At 37.9% G+C, this 15,572-nt stretch overlaps 2 protein-coding genes across 2 annotated transcripts; one reads left to right on the forward strand and one right to left on the reverse strand.

Moving 5' to 3' along the window:
- The first annotated feature begins 2,594 nt into the window (after nucleotides 1-2,594).
- LOC109210540 (polyubiquitin 4) lies at nucleotides 2,595-5,066 on the forward strand. The gene is made up of 2 exons (XM_019373968.1): nucleotides 2,595-2,739; nucleotides 3,757-5,066. The coding sequence occupies exon 2, from the start codon at nucleotides 3,757-3,759 to the stop codon at nucleotides 4,903-4,905; it is 1,149 nt and encodes a 382-aa protein (XP_019229513.1). The 5' UTR covers nucleotides 2,595-2,739; the 3' UTR covers nucleotides 4,906-5,066.
- Nucleotides 5,067-7,725: 2,659 nt separating this feature from the next.
- LOC109210541 (G-type lectin S-receptor-like serine/threonine-protein kinase LECRK3) lies at nucleotides 7,726-10,371 on the reverse strand. The gene has a single exon (XM_019373969.1). The coding sequence runs from the start codon at nucleotides 10,179-10,181 to the stop codon at nucleotides 7,848-7,850; it is 2,334 nt and encodes a 777-aa protein (XP_019229514.1). The 5' UTR covers nucleotides 10,182-10,371; the 3' UTR covers nucleotides 7,726-7,847.
- Between the last annotated feature and the right edge of the window lie 5,201 nt (nucleotides 10,372-15,572).

Consider the following 15,572-nt stretch of genomic DNA (forward strand, 5'->3'; position numbering starts at 1 on the left):
AGCTTCCTGTATTATCCTTAGAGAAAGAATCTCCACCTCAGCTGGGATGACAGCTTCGGTACCATAAACCAACATGTAGGGAGTTGCCCTGGTTGATATGCCAACCGTGGTGTGGTACCCTAACAAAGCAAAAGGTAACTTCTCATGCCATTGTTTGTAGTTCTCTACCATTTTCCTTAGTATCTTCTTGATGTTTTTGTTGGTGGCTTCTACGGCTCCNGTACGGCTCGATGAGTCGAGCATTCATTTTGAAACAAGTAAAGCTTAAAACAAAATTACGGGAAATCCTAAATGCCTAGAACAGCTTATAGAAGTAAATTATGCCAAGCTACCCAGGGACTCGGCGGGCTCGGGATGGTGTGGCGGTCCAGTTCCTGAGAACGGCTCCCTTCTCTATAGTCTGAATAGTGAGGCCTTCTTCCTCCTCCTCCTCAATTANTTGGGTCGGATAGGCGGGTTTAGGGCTTGGGTCGGGTGTTTTTAATCTGAAATTGGGTTGGGGTTGGGTTTAAATTGGGCTAAATTTGAAAGACAGATCTGGCTATATTTTAAATAGCCAATTTTTCCCATATAATTTATAATAAATAATAAATAATTTCTGAAAAATAATTTTGTATACGAAAATGATTTAAAATAGATATTTAACATTTTAAAAATATAGGAGATCAATTTTATGCATATAAATATAATTATACATTAATAAGGCTAATATCAGTTATATGAAATTTAACTTTAAAAATACAAAATGCAACTATAAAAATGCACAAAAAATATTTCAACCATATTTTGGCATAATATAGGAATTAAATGACTAAATCATCATAACAATAATTTGAGGGATAATTATTGAGGATTTTATGAATAAAAGGGAAGGAGATAAATCAATTTAAATCCTTAAAATTATGGAGAAAATTATAAAAACCTTGTGCATGCTTATATGTACCATTTTGAAAGTATTTATGCATATAAAAAATATATAGAGAAAAATTGGATATCAACATGTATTGGTATATTTCAATGTGAATTACGATTATGATATTTTCTACTTCTGTTATAATGCCAGTGGAATTAATCAGTATGACTTTGAATTTGTATTAGGAGATCAGTTGCCTTCAAGAGTTTAGAGATTCAACTTGGATTGGTTAGTCCTCCCCAAAATTCCTAAAACACCCTTATTTAAACCAATGACGTGTATCATTTACTGCATTTATTCAAGTGTCTTCGGCCTTTTTTTTTTTTTCCTCTCGTTAATTTTGTAGTTTTAGTCCTACAAATTCTTGGCCGCCGGGTTAATCTCAATCTTAAAAGAATAATTATGAACTATCATAGTTTGCTTTACGCGCGTTTAAATAAATCATCGTAGCTATGGGTACGGTTCCCGTGTCACGATAAGTAAATCCTAATTCAAGTGTGCGTTTCACGTGACTCGGCCATAACTTCAAAATAATAATAAAATAAATATGTTGTAAATTGCGGGTGGCGTGGTTTGCAATATGTACCAAAAACGAGTGTGCGATATCGCGACTTGTTCAAATAAATTACATAAAATTTAAAAGGGTTTAATATTAATTAAACGTGGTTAGAAAGTTAAAAAATGCACAATAGGTCTTACACACATGTAATATAATTATTAATAGTTAGCGACCGTGCTAGAACCACGGAACTCTGGAGTGCCTCACACCTTCTCCCCGGTTAACAGAATTTCTTACCCGATTTTCTGTGGTCGCGGACCATAAATAAGAGTAAATTTCCTCGATTTAGGATTTAAAATAAACCGGTGACTTGGGACACCATAATAACTATCCCAAGTGGCGACTCTGAATCAATAAATAATCTCATTTCGATTTAGTGACTTTAATTGGAAAAACTCCTTATCCCCTCGGAAAAAAGGATGTGTGACAATCCAAATAAGCTCGGATAGGATTGGATTTTTTAAATGCGGTTTCGGATTAATCAGTTTGGATATTTTGAATTTTCGATTTTGAACATATAAGTTGAGTTGTTTCTTCTTCTTACAACAATAAACATCCAAATGAAGTATTAATATTAAATTGCCTAATAAGTTCATTATTCTCACTGCAATTATCCAAATAAAGTATTCAAGTAATAAAATCATTATGAAATATAACAAAGACATTGATAACGCCGATAATAATGAGCAATAGTAACTAATATTGAATATATGATATAAAGTTTAATTGGTAAGATATTGAACTTATTACTATTAGCATATGTATAATTGGACTATTGTCTAATGGGAAGCGCTGAATATAAAGAATAAAAATTTGAATTTTCGGATATAAAAAAAATCTGAATTAGCAAATTCAACATCCAATCTGAAATTCAAAATTTTTAAAAAATTCAAAATTTTTAAAAAATTAAATCCGAAATCTAGTCCATAATTTGAAAATCCAAATCAAAAATTTGAAAAATTCGAATTTGGATTTGTATTTCGAATTTGCCCAAATAATAAACTATGTTCACATCAAAGTTTGTTTTTGTAAAAAATAAAAAAGGAAAAAGGAGAAAAAGAGGAGAAGCCTAATTAATTGCTTAACCGTGTCTTCTAGGATATTCCGAAGAAATAGCGTAAGCGCTTAGCCACAAGTGCTTTATGACGGCAAACGCTTCTTATAAATACAGATCCCCTTTTCGACCTAATCTCAATTCATCATACTTTGCTTTAATCCTCTAAGAAAACTAACCCTCTCATTCTCTCTATCTGTAGCTTCTCTCAAGGTAAATAATCTGTCTTTCTATTAATTCAATCGTCTGTTGAAGACGTTTAAATTTACGCGAATTAGTGTATTCTGTCAATATCTGAACAAAATTGTCCCTTTTTTGACGTTGATCGGCAGATCTGCCCCCGATTAATAAAATTTAGAACAATCTTTAATTGACGAGACATGCCTTTTCTGTTCAATAGTATGTATTTGAAACTATTTTGATGTTATAGCATTGGTTTTCCTTGTTTTGATGGATATTTGTTAGTTTTTTTATAGGAATTGTTAATTGTGACCTAGCTAGGATTTCTTCAATCAAACTTAATTAGATCCTAAAATCTTTTACAAGTTTAAAGATAGATTTTTGTTTGCATAAGAAGCCTTACTAATCTCTGGGATTTTGGATTTATTTATCCTCGCATGGGCAATATATAATAATTCTGTTCTACTTATGTAGATTTTGAACTATTCCCTATTTGATAGCTATGGTTTTGTGCTTTTAGTGTTTTGTTGAATTGTTTGAATGATTGATCATTCGATGGAATGAACTTTGTTTATAAGAATCCAAAACTTTGATGATTTAACTTTTTTTAAGTTTATGTTACTTATGGCTGTAGAAATTGAGGGTGATTGAATTTTCCTCCTTCGATTTATCTCTCGTCTTCCACTAGCTATTTGGTAGCGCCATTTAGCTGTCTTTGGAATGCTGCTTTCCCTTTATTACGGTTCCTAATCAATTAGGATTCGTTTTGTTACACTCTCCTACCTGCAGTTGGGTAGGTCATTCTGTTTCTCCTTCAATTTGTTTCATTAGATGACGTTTATTCCTAAACTAAGAATATCTAGGAGTCATCTCAATGTTATGAGAGTTTATATATGGCTGGTTTGCTTCTACGATCTTGATCACCAATAAGCTCCCAACTTTTGCCCTTGTAGAACTTTTTTGGGGACTTTGGGTGCCTGCTAGTTTTGTCATCCTCTTTTTAGCTTGATCTTGATTTGAAATTAAGTTGTGTTTTTCAATATATTTCAGATGCAGATCTTTGTTAAGACACTTACCGGAAAGACTATTACTCTTGAGGTCGAGAGTTCTGACACCATTGACAATGTCAAAGCTAAGATTCAAGACAAGGAAGGTATTCCTCCTGATCAGCAGAGACTGATCTTTGCCGGAAAACAGCTTGAAGATGGCCGAACTCTTGCTGACTACAACATCCAAAAGGAGTCTACCCTCCACCTTGTCCTGCGTCTCCGTGGTGGTATGCAAATCTTTGTTAAAACTCTGACCGGAAAGACTATTACTCTTGAGGTCGAGAGCTCAGACACCATTGACAATGTCAAGGCAAAGATCCAGGATAAGGAGGGTATTCCTCCTGATCAACAAAGGTTGATTTTTGCTGGCAAGCAACTTGAAGATGGTAGAACTCTTGCTGACTACAACATCCAGAAGGAGTCCACCCTTCACCTTGTCCTCCGCCTTCGTGGTGGCATGCAGATCTTTGTCAAGACGCTTACCGGCAAGACAATCACCCTTGAAGTTGAAAGTTCAGATACCATCGACAATGTTAAAGCAAAGATCCAAGACAAGGAAGGTATTCCTCCAGACCAGCAGAGACTGATCTTTGCCGGGAAGCAACTTGAGGACGGGAGGACATTGGCAGATTACAACATTCAGAAAGAGTCAACCCTGCACCTTGTTCTTCGTCTTAGAGGTGGCATGCAGATTTTTGTCAAGACTTTGACTGGGAAGACAATAACTTTGGAGGTTGAGAGTTCTGATACCATTGACAATGTCAAAGCAAAGATCCAAGACAAGGAGGGTATCCCGCCAGACCAGCAGCGTTTGATCTTTGCTGGTAAACAGTTGGAGGACGGCAGGACTCTTGCGGACTATAACATCCAGAAGGAGTCGACTCTCCATTTGGTCTTGCGTTTGAGGGGAGGGATGCAGATCTTTGTGAAGACATTGACTGGGAAGACAATCACCTTGGAGGTGGAGAGCTCAGATACCATTGACAATGTGAAGGCAAAGATACAGGATAAGGAAGGCATTCCACCAGATCAGCAGAGGCTTATCTTTGCTGGTAAGCAGCTTGAGGATGGCCGCACGCTTGCAGACTACAATATCCAGAAAGAGTCTACTCTTCATCTCGTGCTCAGGCTCCGTGGTGGAGACTTCTGAATTCATGTGCGCTAATGCTGCTTTTATGATGGCTGTGTCAATGTTGCTGCTTTGTTTTGTTCCAGAACTTTAGTTTTCCTCTCTTTTCTGTTAAAAGACATATCAGATTCTGTTCTGTTGTTTTCGCTGCTAATAAAGATTAGGCGCTACTTGGCTTTATATGTCTTGCTCTCCTTACTCAGTTATACTAAGCTCTGGGGAACTTCACTAAAAATCCCACGACGAACCTAGATGCCCCAGGAAAAAAAAATGTGACCAAGCCGATATTTTTTATAATCCACTGGCAAGTAGCAAGTCTTTTGGCGAAAAAACATTGTTGTAGTGGTGGTTTGGTAAAATTTTGCCGATTCCTATATATAATAGTGAAAATTTCTGCACTTAATGTACCGTAGTTAAAAAGAAATCTTGTTGAGATGTTCGGTCGAAAATTAGAAGGAAAGCAATAGACTATCACCAAAATATATTTTCAACAAAAAGAGAAGAATTTTAGTTGTTCAATGTGTGACACTTAAACTTTTATCTTATTGGTTAGAGTTCCATTCTCCACCCTATAATTCCCCTTTCCATTTCTTCTTTCCCTTCCCTTATCTATCTATAATAAAATTTTAACAAGAAAAACCCGAGGTAATTCTCGGTTTAGAGTTAAGCAAGATATCTGGCAGATGCAGAGGGGAGTTCTAGAGAAACTCAGTCAGGATTTCTCGCAAGAAAAGCAACTACGGAGAAAAGTGGAATGATAAACATTTTGGCTCTAAACAAGCCACCATCGCCGGTCACCTCATCTTCTCCATTTCTCCAATCTTAATCTAAACGTAACCAATGTTTTTGAAGAACTAATGACGCTACAAATATTCATGCTTTTGACAAGTGATATCAGAGATGAGACGCTACAGATCAAAGCATTCAAATTGCTTTTGACAAAGCACAGGGGAGATTCGTATTAGCCACTGTAAGTATCAAACAAGTTCTTGAATTTCATTGCGCATATGGTAATGGTAGGAGGAGATTATGTGAACATATACTTTATATTATACCTAAGCTGCTGTTTGTTATTCAAGTATGCATCTGCATTTTATTCTCTAGTATAATTTAAACTGTAGCTAAATTCTATTTGTTATGCTTAACCGTGGCTGTTGTTGTTATTGTTTCATGCGCCTTTTCCCGGCAATAATTGAAATTGTCAGGGTAGGACAATATTAATTGAGTGCCAAGTTTTGCCCGTTCTTTTAATAATGGTGGTGTCTATACCTTAACTAATCCCCCAACCCCAAGTACATGCTATTTTCCACTAGCATGAATACTGAGTAGTCCATCAAGACTTGCAGAGATGAACAAAAGTGCCTAACTCTTTTTTGCTTCTATTGGAATTTGAACACTGGTCCTTTATGGTCTATATCAGTTTTACTGACTGCTAGGTCATACCCTTGGCTGCTAAATTTTTGCCGGTTTATATGGTGACAAAATGAGAAACTTCCTTTCCATCGGAAATATTTGGTTTTTCGTGTGTACTGCTATACTAGCTACGATGAATGATGGATAACTGACTAGTAGGTTCATTCGGATTGCAGGTGAAAGATTACTTGTTATTTTTAACTGGGGAGAGGTGCGAGGGTGGAAATAGATCTAGGTTTCATCTTCTGATCTGGCTCATCTCTTGGCATGATCATGTAAGATAGTCTCGATTTTGTTTGGTCAATGCTTTCTGATAGCTGGACTTCACGAATCTATGGAGCAATATGAATTTGAGAGGTGCGATCTCATATATTATGTTACATCTAAGTAACAGATATTTATTGTATTGCATTGCAAGCTGACATGCATTTGGACTTGAGCATTGGAGATCATGAACTTGCTCCCCTGTAGGTGCCAAGGTGAATTTGAGGTGAGTGTACTGGAAGTGAAAGCATGGAAAAGAGAAAGCGCTTAAAATTTAAATATGAATGAAGAAAGCTTTTTGTCTTACCTTAAGCCCTTCTGCTTTCACAATAATATGAGATCACTCATTTAAAGATACTTCCTAGGCAAGGAAATGAATGCCAAATATGTTCAGAAAATAATGCCTTCTATTTTCTCCGGAGAAATAAAGGCTTGTCGAAATAATTGGAAGGATGCAGACTGTAGACAAAAAGTATAGGCCAAATACATGGACAACCCCTTAAAGTTGTCGCGTTTTTTCATTTAGACACCTGAACTGATACTATTACCTATTGGACACTTAAAGTACTCTTATAATATGTCTATTGAACACTTGGTGCAGATGTGGCACAAGAGGTGTTCTTCACTTGGAATTGAGTGTTTAAATCCCTTAACAACTTTATTCTGTTCTTTTTCTTCTTTCTCCTCCATCTTCTTTGTGTTTTCATTGAGCTTTTCTTTCTTTGTGTTTAGCATTTTTTCATGATTTTCTTACAGATTTATCCCACTCCCAATATTGATTATTCATCAATTCACTTCGAAGATACAACCCCAAGATTTCAAAAATCATATATTTAGTTTTTTACTAGCATAAGAGTTAGAATATGAGGTTGTATGACCCTTTCGTGGGTCCTCTATTTCTTCCAGCAAGGGGAGCAGCAATCGTGATTTTGTTAAAGAGAAGTTTGGGGTTAAGTGGAAAGATCAGTCCCTTGGCACAAAATATAGTTTCAGTGTACTATAATTAAATTTAGAGAAAAATGTCCCATTTGAAACATTATTTAATAAACTCTCTTAAAGTGGAAACAAAAGCCAGGGAGATTTATTACAGCAAAAGATAAAGCCTTGTAGTTCTATTAATCGGTGATTACAAGTGGTGCAGAATGATGTAAAAACTAGATATAATTATTTTTAATTAAGAAAACTTAATAGAATTATTCTGTATTTAGCTGAAGTACAAATGATGAAGTGCTCTTCACTTTATGGTGAAGTTCAAAAACTAAAAAGTGAGAAAGGAAAATTTAGAACTATATGGTACTTAGAAAAGAAGTAGGGCTAGGAGGCACTGGAATGTCTACTGTCCCTTCTAGCATCAGTAGAACTTTCTTCATTGAAGGGCGAAGTGATGGTTCGTCTTGAATGCACCAGATGCTTATTTTCACCATTCTCTCGAATTGTCTTCTCTCAACCTCCTCGTCCCCGACCAGTTTTCCTAGCTCTCCTGCCTCAAAGCAGCTGTAAACCCAGTACTCAAGAATCGATTCATCTTCAGCAAGGCTCCAATCGACACACTTCCGCCGACAGATCAATTCCAATAGAACGATACCGAAACTGTAAACATCTGCTTTCACTGTCACTGGCAGTTTTCGGTGCCATTCTGGTGCGACATAGCCCCTGGTCCCTCTTACCCCTGTGTAGGTTCTTGTTTGATCTTTCTTTAAGAGCTTGGCCATTCCAAAGTCAGATATTTTGGCACAAAAATGATCATCCATGAGTATGTTCTGAGGCTTTATATCACAATGGATGATTTGTGTGTGACACTCATCATGCAAATATAGGAGGCCCCTTGAAATATCTCGAGCGATGCCACACCTTTCCTCCCACGTGGGCTGTTTTTCTGGTGTAAAAAGTATGTCTGACAGTGACCCATTGCTCATGTACTCATACACCAGAAGCCTTCTTGATCCATCTAGGCAGTAACCAAGGAGGCGGACTAGATTTCGATGATGTGTTCTTCCAATGATTTTTATTTCAGTTTGGAACTCTTTTTCCCCTTCTACCAATTCTTTGTCTAGTCTCTTAACAGCTACCACTTTCTGGTCTTCTGCCAAAATCCCTTTAAATACCGTCCCAAATGCTCCTCTTCCTAACTCTTCTGTGAAACCACTGGTTGCCTTCTCTAGTTCTGCATATGAAAATGCTCGTGGAGCAACATCGTCACATAATTGAACACTTCTACTCTCCTGAATTTTCCTGTAAGTCCAGACATGGTTCCTGTGAATGAGGAATCCGGAGATGCCCAACACCAAGAAAGCAAAAGCAGCCAATGTAATGCCGGCAATTAGGATGTCCATCCTTAGCTTTTCTCCTTTTGTTTCTTCAATCTGGTTAAACAACCCTTCGTCTGCAAACACATTAATGCGCACCTTGATCAATGCTAGATTAGAATCAGTCATGTCTCTTCTTCCATATCTCAGTGGCAGCCCCTGCTTTCTACACTCTGTATCTTTGAATAGAGCCGCCTCACAACTACAATCCTGTAAACAGGCTTGTACACAATCTTCTTTTGTTGTTGTGACCAAAGTAGCATAAGAGATATCTAACCATCTTGTGTTCTTAACTGTTATCATGTCATAGTATTTAGAAGTCTTCTCCTTTAACCGACAGGTTTCTGCAGTGAAATTTCTTTCACAGCCTGCGCTCCAATTGCCTGGATTTACAAAATGAAATCCTGGAAGACACAAACAGTTAACTTGATCATCTATATTGATACAATAACCGTTAAGCCCACAAAGGCCTTTTGGATCACATCTATCATATGTTGATGACCATATTGCAGAGCTGTTCTGTTGGCTCAGAGAATGTGAATAAACTCGAAGAATACCGTCAACATCAATTTTCATCAAATAGATGGTCCTTTCTCTAGGATGGCCTCCCTTGGTTAGACTTTTGAGACCGCCATCGGAATTGTTTAAGTAGAGGAAGCTATCATCGCCAAGATTCAGTGTAACATTATTCCCTACTCCATTGATGTGTCTTTCGAAGTAAGCATATGGGGCAGTGTCTGGTGTCTGGACAGGGTACTGAACGAGGTACCCATCCCTTTGCATTTTGAGACGGAAAATCCCAAACGAGTCATCTTCTTCCGAGGCACTGGAGAACAGCTCTTGTCCAGCAGAGAGATGCTGACCAGGTAAAATAGTGTTTGTCGGGTTGTCAAAACTTTGCCATATGACATTGTGATCAGAATTATAGAGCACAAAATTACCAGTGTCCAGCATGGAAGCTGAAGCAATGGATTGAGAGGGATTTATGACAGTGATTTCTTGGCCTTGTCCTACTTGTACAATGAGCCTTCCATCAGTAGTTAAGAGCAAGACACCGCTGCTTGGGACAGCAGGACTGTTTCTGTTTGCTGTCCACACCGCTGTCTTCTTAGACATGCCGATGATGGAGATTCCAACAGCATAGCCATTGGTTTGTTCATAAAACCCAAAGGCAAAGCGTCTTGAGGGTGAAAACCATGATGAATTGGCAGTAGGTGTTAGAGAAGAACCAGGAGTTATATTGAAGTTTCGTTGTTGTGCTAGTGCTACTGCATAAAATGCAGATAGGATTAATAGCCATAGCAAAACAGCCATAGATTTTAGCTTTTCTTCTCTTTGTTTTCCTCTGATTTATCACAAAATTGCATTGCTATTATGTTCAGATTATAGCTGGAAGAATCCAAAGACTTCAGCTACTCTAGGTCATGTCAATGTTCTCCAATTAAGAAAGCTGGTCACTAATTTCTTAAAAGAAAAGTAATATAGGAGACTTGGAAATTATTGAGTCCTGTCGATTCTGAGAAAATACCGCGCATAAGTCTATAAATGACATTGTCCTTATTGAGTCCTGTCAATGTCATTTTAAGGGTAAATACCTATGACCACCTTGAATCGTGAATGTTAGGTGAAATTTTTTACAAGTCTTTAGTCAAGCAATAATACTTTTAAATTGTGGTATTTGTAGGGCCTGGTTGTACCTTGTGCTTCTACAGGATTGGCAAGCTAAAGTCATTTTGTTAGTGACATATTTGAGGGCCAGAACCCCTGTTCACGATAAGCTCAATAAAAATTACTTAAGATAATTTTAAAACCTAATTTACTGTTCATTGTTTGATACACCTCAATAAAACTGATGTACGTAAGAGTTTAATTTCTGTATAGTAACAGTGTCAGGTCATCTACAAAGATTTTGATCAACTCGACTCGTTCCTTATCATGCTTGTGGTTGATGACAGGTGTATCTAAGTGTGAATTCGGAGCATTTTTATTTTCAAATTAAGTTATCTAGCTAGTCTATTTGTGGTGAAGACTTCTGAAGTCTTATAAATGTGAAATCTTTATTCAAAATGAAGACCTGAGCTATTGTAGACCAAGTCAAGGTATGTCAATTAAGAGATTGTTCATTAGTTAAGTCTACCAATGTTGTTGTCCTCATTGAGATCTGTCTAAGGGTATTTAACTAGGACCACCAAGAATGTAAGGTGCAAAATCTGAAAGGTGCAGTTTTTCCACACGTCCTTAGTTAGACAACAGTCGGTACCTGTACTTATAGGGGGTAGCGGGTACCTGGTGGAATTAGTCAGGTAGCGTGCAAGTTGACCAGACCATCGTTATCAAAGAAAAAGTTGGGGGAGTTTATGGCCTGGTTGTTCCTTGTGCTTTGATGACATTGTCAAGGCCCAGTCATTCCAAAATTTGATTGTTCATGATAAGCTCAATAAAAATTGCTTGGAAGTTAGTCTTAACTCATATTCAACATTTGTTTTTTTAATACCCGTCAGTACGTTTGTTTCGACTTTCGAGGCCATACCTTTTCTATTTGGGAATTTTCCATTTTGAGAGAAAAGTATGTGATGATTGACTTGTCAAGTCTTTTGCATACGTTGCCTGTGTATGATTTCCTTAACCATACGTCTCGTTCCTTGGTGGCTTGGTCTGTTTTTCCTTTTTCTGAATTGAGTTTCTAATAATGATAGTAAAGTCTTCGTCCATTTCCTGTTGCTGGTTTGTGCGCTAGTGCAAATATAGTAATCACTTGATGCACTACTTACTAATACAATAACGACTATGCCTGAGCCGAAACAAATTAAAGTCCGCTATATGTTTGACAAAAGTAGGGGGGTAAAGTCTGCTTATATACTATAGATTCCATTATGTGGGATTATACTAGGCATCTTGTTATTTATATGTTTGACAAGTTGGGGTCGAGTATGTGAATTATCATCTCTTCTTTTAAACTCTGTTTAATCAAAAAATGGGATTTTAGTCAAAGCTAGAATTTAGAAGAACTCGGGTTACTGATAATCAAGAAAATGAATAAAAAGAAGTAATTCTGGATAGCAAGATGGTAATCAAGAGAAACAAATAAATCAATGTATATTCTCCCAGTATTTCGTGTCCTTACAACTGATCATATATCTCTTTTTTATAGATATCTTTGGAAATATGCGTTTTGCTCAAATCATAATGAGGCTATTATGAGTAATTAAAGACATTGAATACTACATTACACAATCATTACATTCAATACAAATTCTCTAACTTATTCAGCATTTAATACCCATTAAATGCCGTATCTGTACTCTTTTCTATTGTTAGATTCATTCCTTCTGATTCTCGGATATAAATGACTTAAATAGGTACGGGCGCTGAGTTGTTGCCCGTGCCTCTTCCTCTGTCTTTGCTCGTATCTGTTGCAACTCGTGACTCTTAGCTAATTGTAATTCTTTGACCATTTGACACATCCATGTGTATTGACACGTCACCTTTATATATAAATATAATTTTTTTCAATACAGATAGTCCTCCCACTTTCCATTTATTCATCAGTTGAATATTTGGGAAGTGGATTTCATTAAAAGAGAATTTTTGTCAGCATTAATGCTCTGACAAAATTGACGCTTCACTTGTCGCTTCCGTTTAATGTCCACACACGTGTCATTTTCTCATTGGTTCTGCAGTTTTGCAGCCCTTTTCAAGGCTTTTTTACGGCTTCACTATTCACGAAGTGCCAGTTATCATTATTATGGTTCTTCCATCACTGCACTTTTACCTTTAGCGGTTACTTACCAATATAAATATAACTTCTTTCCTTGTTTTTTACCACACAAAGCTTATTGAACACTTCAATTCTTCAAATCTCTGTTCACTTTTTCCTCACTTTAATCTTCTTCGCCATGACTTTACCAAACCCTAACCCTAGGAAAACTCCTATTTTAGATACCTTCCTCAATGCCCCCATTAGGCATAGAAGAGGTGGTAGACTTCGTAGCTTAGGGTCTGCTCGCGGTGATAGTACATCTATGCCTTCTGCTAGTTCTGGTCCCTCTTCTAGAACTAGAGGTTCCCTTTCTCAAAGGTCTTCTTCTAGGAACAAAGAACCCTCTGAGCCTTTACGTGAGCCTTTAGTAGAAGAGATAGTCCCAACAGAACTATCTTTTTACCATGATAGAGAATCTCTTAGGAACCAAGTTGCCACTTTAGATCGTGCTGATGTTTTCCCCACTCAAATTACAGAAATTTTAACTCCTATAGTTCGTAAAGACTGTCACTGGAGTAATGATTTTTCCATTATCATTCCTAATCCAAATCAGAGAATCACTTCTTACATGATTGGATTCTCTTTTGTTTATACATACCCTTTCACTCTAGGGTTCAAACCAGCCATTGACCTAGTCATTCTAGATTTTTGCCGTTTTTTCAATGTCTGTTTGGGTCAAATTGGCCCAATTTTATGGAGGGCTGTTGCCTGTTTGAGGCACCTCACCAACATGGCAGATGTTTGCTTTACTTTCCCTCACCTAATTCACCTCTACTCCCCTAGGATTTTCCGCAATGACGTTTTTACCCTAGCGGCCAGGAGCAAGAGGGTTTTAGTGAGCCCTGAAGATGACAAGGATCGTGGCTGGTATGCTCGGTTTGTTGCTGCCCCCACTGCTAGCTTAGTGGGTGAAGATAACGTTCCCTTTCCTGAGAAGTGAAATTTTGCACGTAAGTTTTATATCCTTCTCGTGCCTTTTTCCTTCAGGTTTATTAATTTCTCTAATATCGCTTTTTTCTTTTCTTAGCAACCATGGGAATTGCGGAGGATGTGCCCAACTTCCGTGGTTGGGTAGAGAAATTGCTGAAGACCGCTCCAATGGAGGGTAGGTCCTGGAAAAACCTTTCCAACCGTTACAGTTGGAAAGTAAAGACTCATGGTAAGAGTTTCTATTTTATCTTTCACGTATATAAATATTTTCCTTTATTATTCTAACTTTCATCCTTCTTTTTATCAGGATATGCTATTCGAGGAGTTACTGCTGAAGCAGTTGTAGCCTCTGTGTCTCTTTGGGTACCCGTACCTCTTTAGAAAGAGCCCGAGAAATAGTCTTGGGTTCTTCTTCTGCAAAAAGAAAAGCTTCTGAAGAAGAAGACTTCGAAGAAGAGGATGAGAGAGGTTCCCTAGTGACGAGACCACGAGCTAGAAGACGCATCGTCTCTGATGACGAAGCTGAAGTCTCACCTCGTCTTTCTCTTACCGAGCCTGTTGATACCCCAGTTATTATTCCTGATGATGACTTCACTCCTCATGATACTCGTGAGTCTATTGATCAACTTTTTACTAGTGGTTTTGGTAGTGGAAATTTAGGGCTTGTTTTAGATGAACTTCCCTTATTTTTCTTTTCAACTCCCGTGCCTGTGATTCCTTCCTTACCTGCCCCACCTGTATCTGTTCCTCCCTCTACTGTTTTTACTCCTTCCACCGCTTCTCCTTTGACGATTCCCCCACCTATCGTTCACCATACGGAGGTGGGATCTTCGAGTAGAAGTACTGCTATGAGGAGCGTAACTATTGAAGTTCCTGCTGACAGCAGCCTTTTGAGGAAGTCATGTCAAGTAGACATTTGGCTCGAGCCTTTAATTGGCCCAATCGAGAAAGCAAAACTGGAGAGCCATAGCTGCCTGACTCTAATGAATGACATAGTGCATGCCACTTTGAAGGTATTTTCCTTTTTTCTCTTTTTACTTTGTAAAAATTTCTATCTTTTGGGATTCTTATTTCCCTTCCTTTTTTCTTAGGCCAATCTTATCGGCACAGAGCTGATGAACAGAATCTCCCTCTTGGAGAAGGTAGCACGTGATTCAGAGAAGGTTGCACGTGATTCTCAGTTGGAAGCAATCAATTGGAAGGAACAATTTGGCAGTGCACAAATTAACATGGAGGATTTACAAGAGAGCAGGAGTACCTTAGAGCAGCAGGTGCGAGCATTAACTTCGGAGTTAGCGGTTATCAAGGCTTCCTTGAGCCAAGCAGAAAAAGAAAAAGAACGCCTTGAATCCTCCTTTTCAGAACAGCTATCCAAGGTTAGCGAAGAGAACACTGCTGAATCAAAAAGAAGTTTACGGTGGAGAGCTCGTGCAAAACTTAACTCAAGCACAAGAAGATCTTTGAGACTCTGCTGATAAGGTACGTGATTTAGAGAGATCTCATGCCTCTCTTCAAGCTTCTTATAACTCCCTCTTGGCCGAAAATGAAGAGCTCAAGAATAAAGTTGCTTCTTGGGAAAAGGATTATGAGATCCTTAAAGAAAAATCAGATGTTGAGGTAAGTTGGGCTTTTTTGAATTCACATCGTGATACCCTAATCGAAGCTGGCCAAGAAAACTTTGACCTGGAGTCAGAATTAGCTAAGGTTAATGAAACCATTGAACAAGCTCAGCAAACACAGGACTTTCCTTCTCCCGTGATTGAAGCTCCCGTGGTTGAAGCTCATACTGGTATCGCATCTTCTTCGATCCCAATCGAACCTACTGCTGCAAGCCAAGTTGAAACCACATCTGTTGATGCTCTTGCCCAAGTTGAGTCTGTTGCTGCGAATCAAGATCAACCCGCAACCGTTGATGCTCCTGTCCAAGTTGAGCCCGTTGCCGTTGATGCACCTTCTTCAGTTCCCTCATCTTCTTAGTGAAAAATTTACATTGTCTTGAATTCCTTCTTTTTTGC

This window comes from Nicotiana attenuata, unplaced genomic scaffold (genome assembly GCF_001879085.1).
Source record: "Nicotiana attenuata strain UT unplaced genomic scaffold, NIATTr2, whole genome shotgun sequence".
Taxonomy (NCBI): domain Eukaryota; kingdom Viridiplantae; phylum Streptophyta; class Magnoliopsida; order Solanales; family Solanaceae; genus Nicotiana; species Nicotiana attenuata.

Bases quoted from the DNA above. Each gene is read 5' to 3' on its own strand.
- LOC109210540 (XM_019373968.1), top strand. From the start codon at position 3,757: ATGCAGATCTTTGTTAAGACACTTACCGGAAAGACTATTACTCTTGAG.
- LOC109210541 (XM_019373969.1), bottom strand. From the start codon at position 10,181: ATGGCTGTTTTGCTATGGCTATTAATCCTATCTGCATTTTATGCAGTA.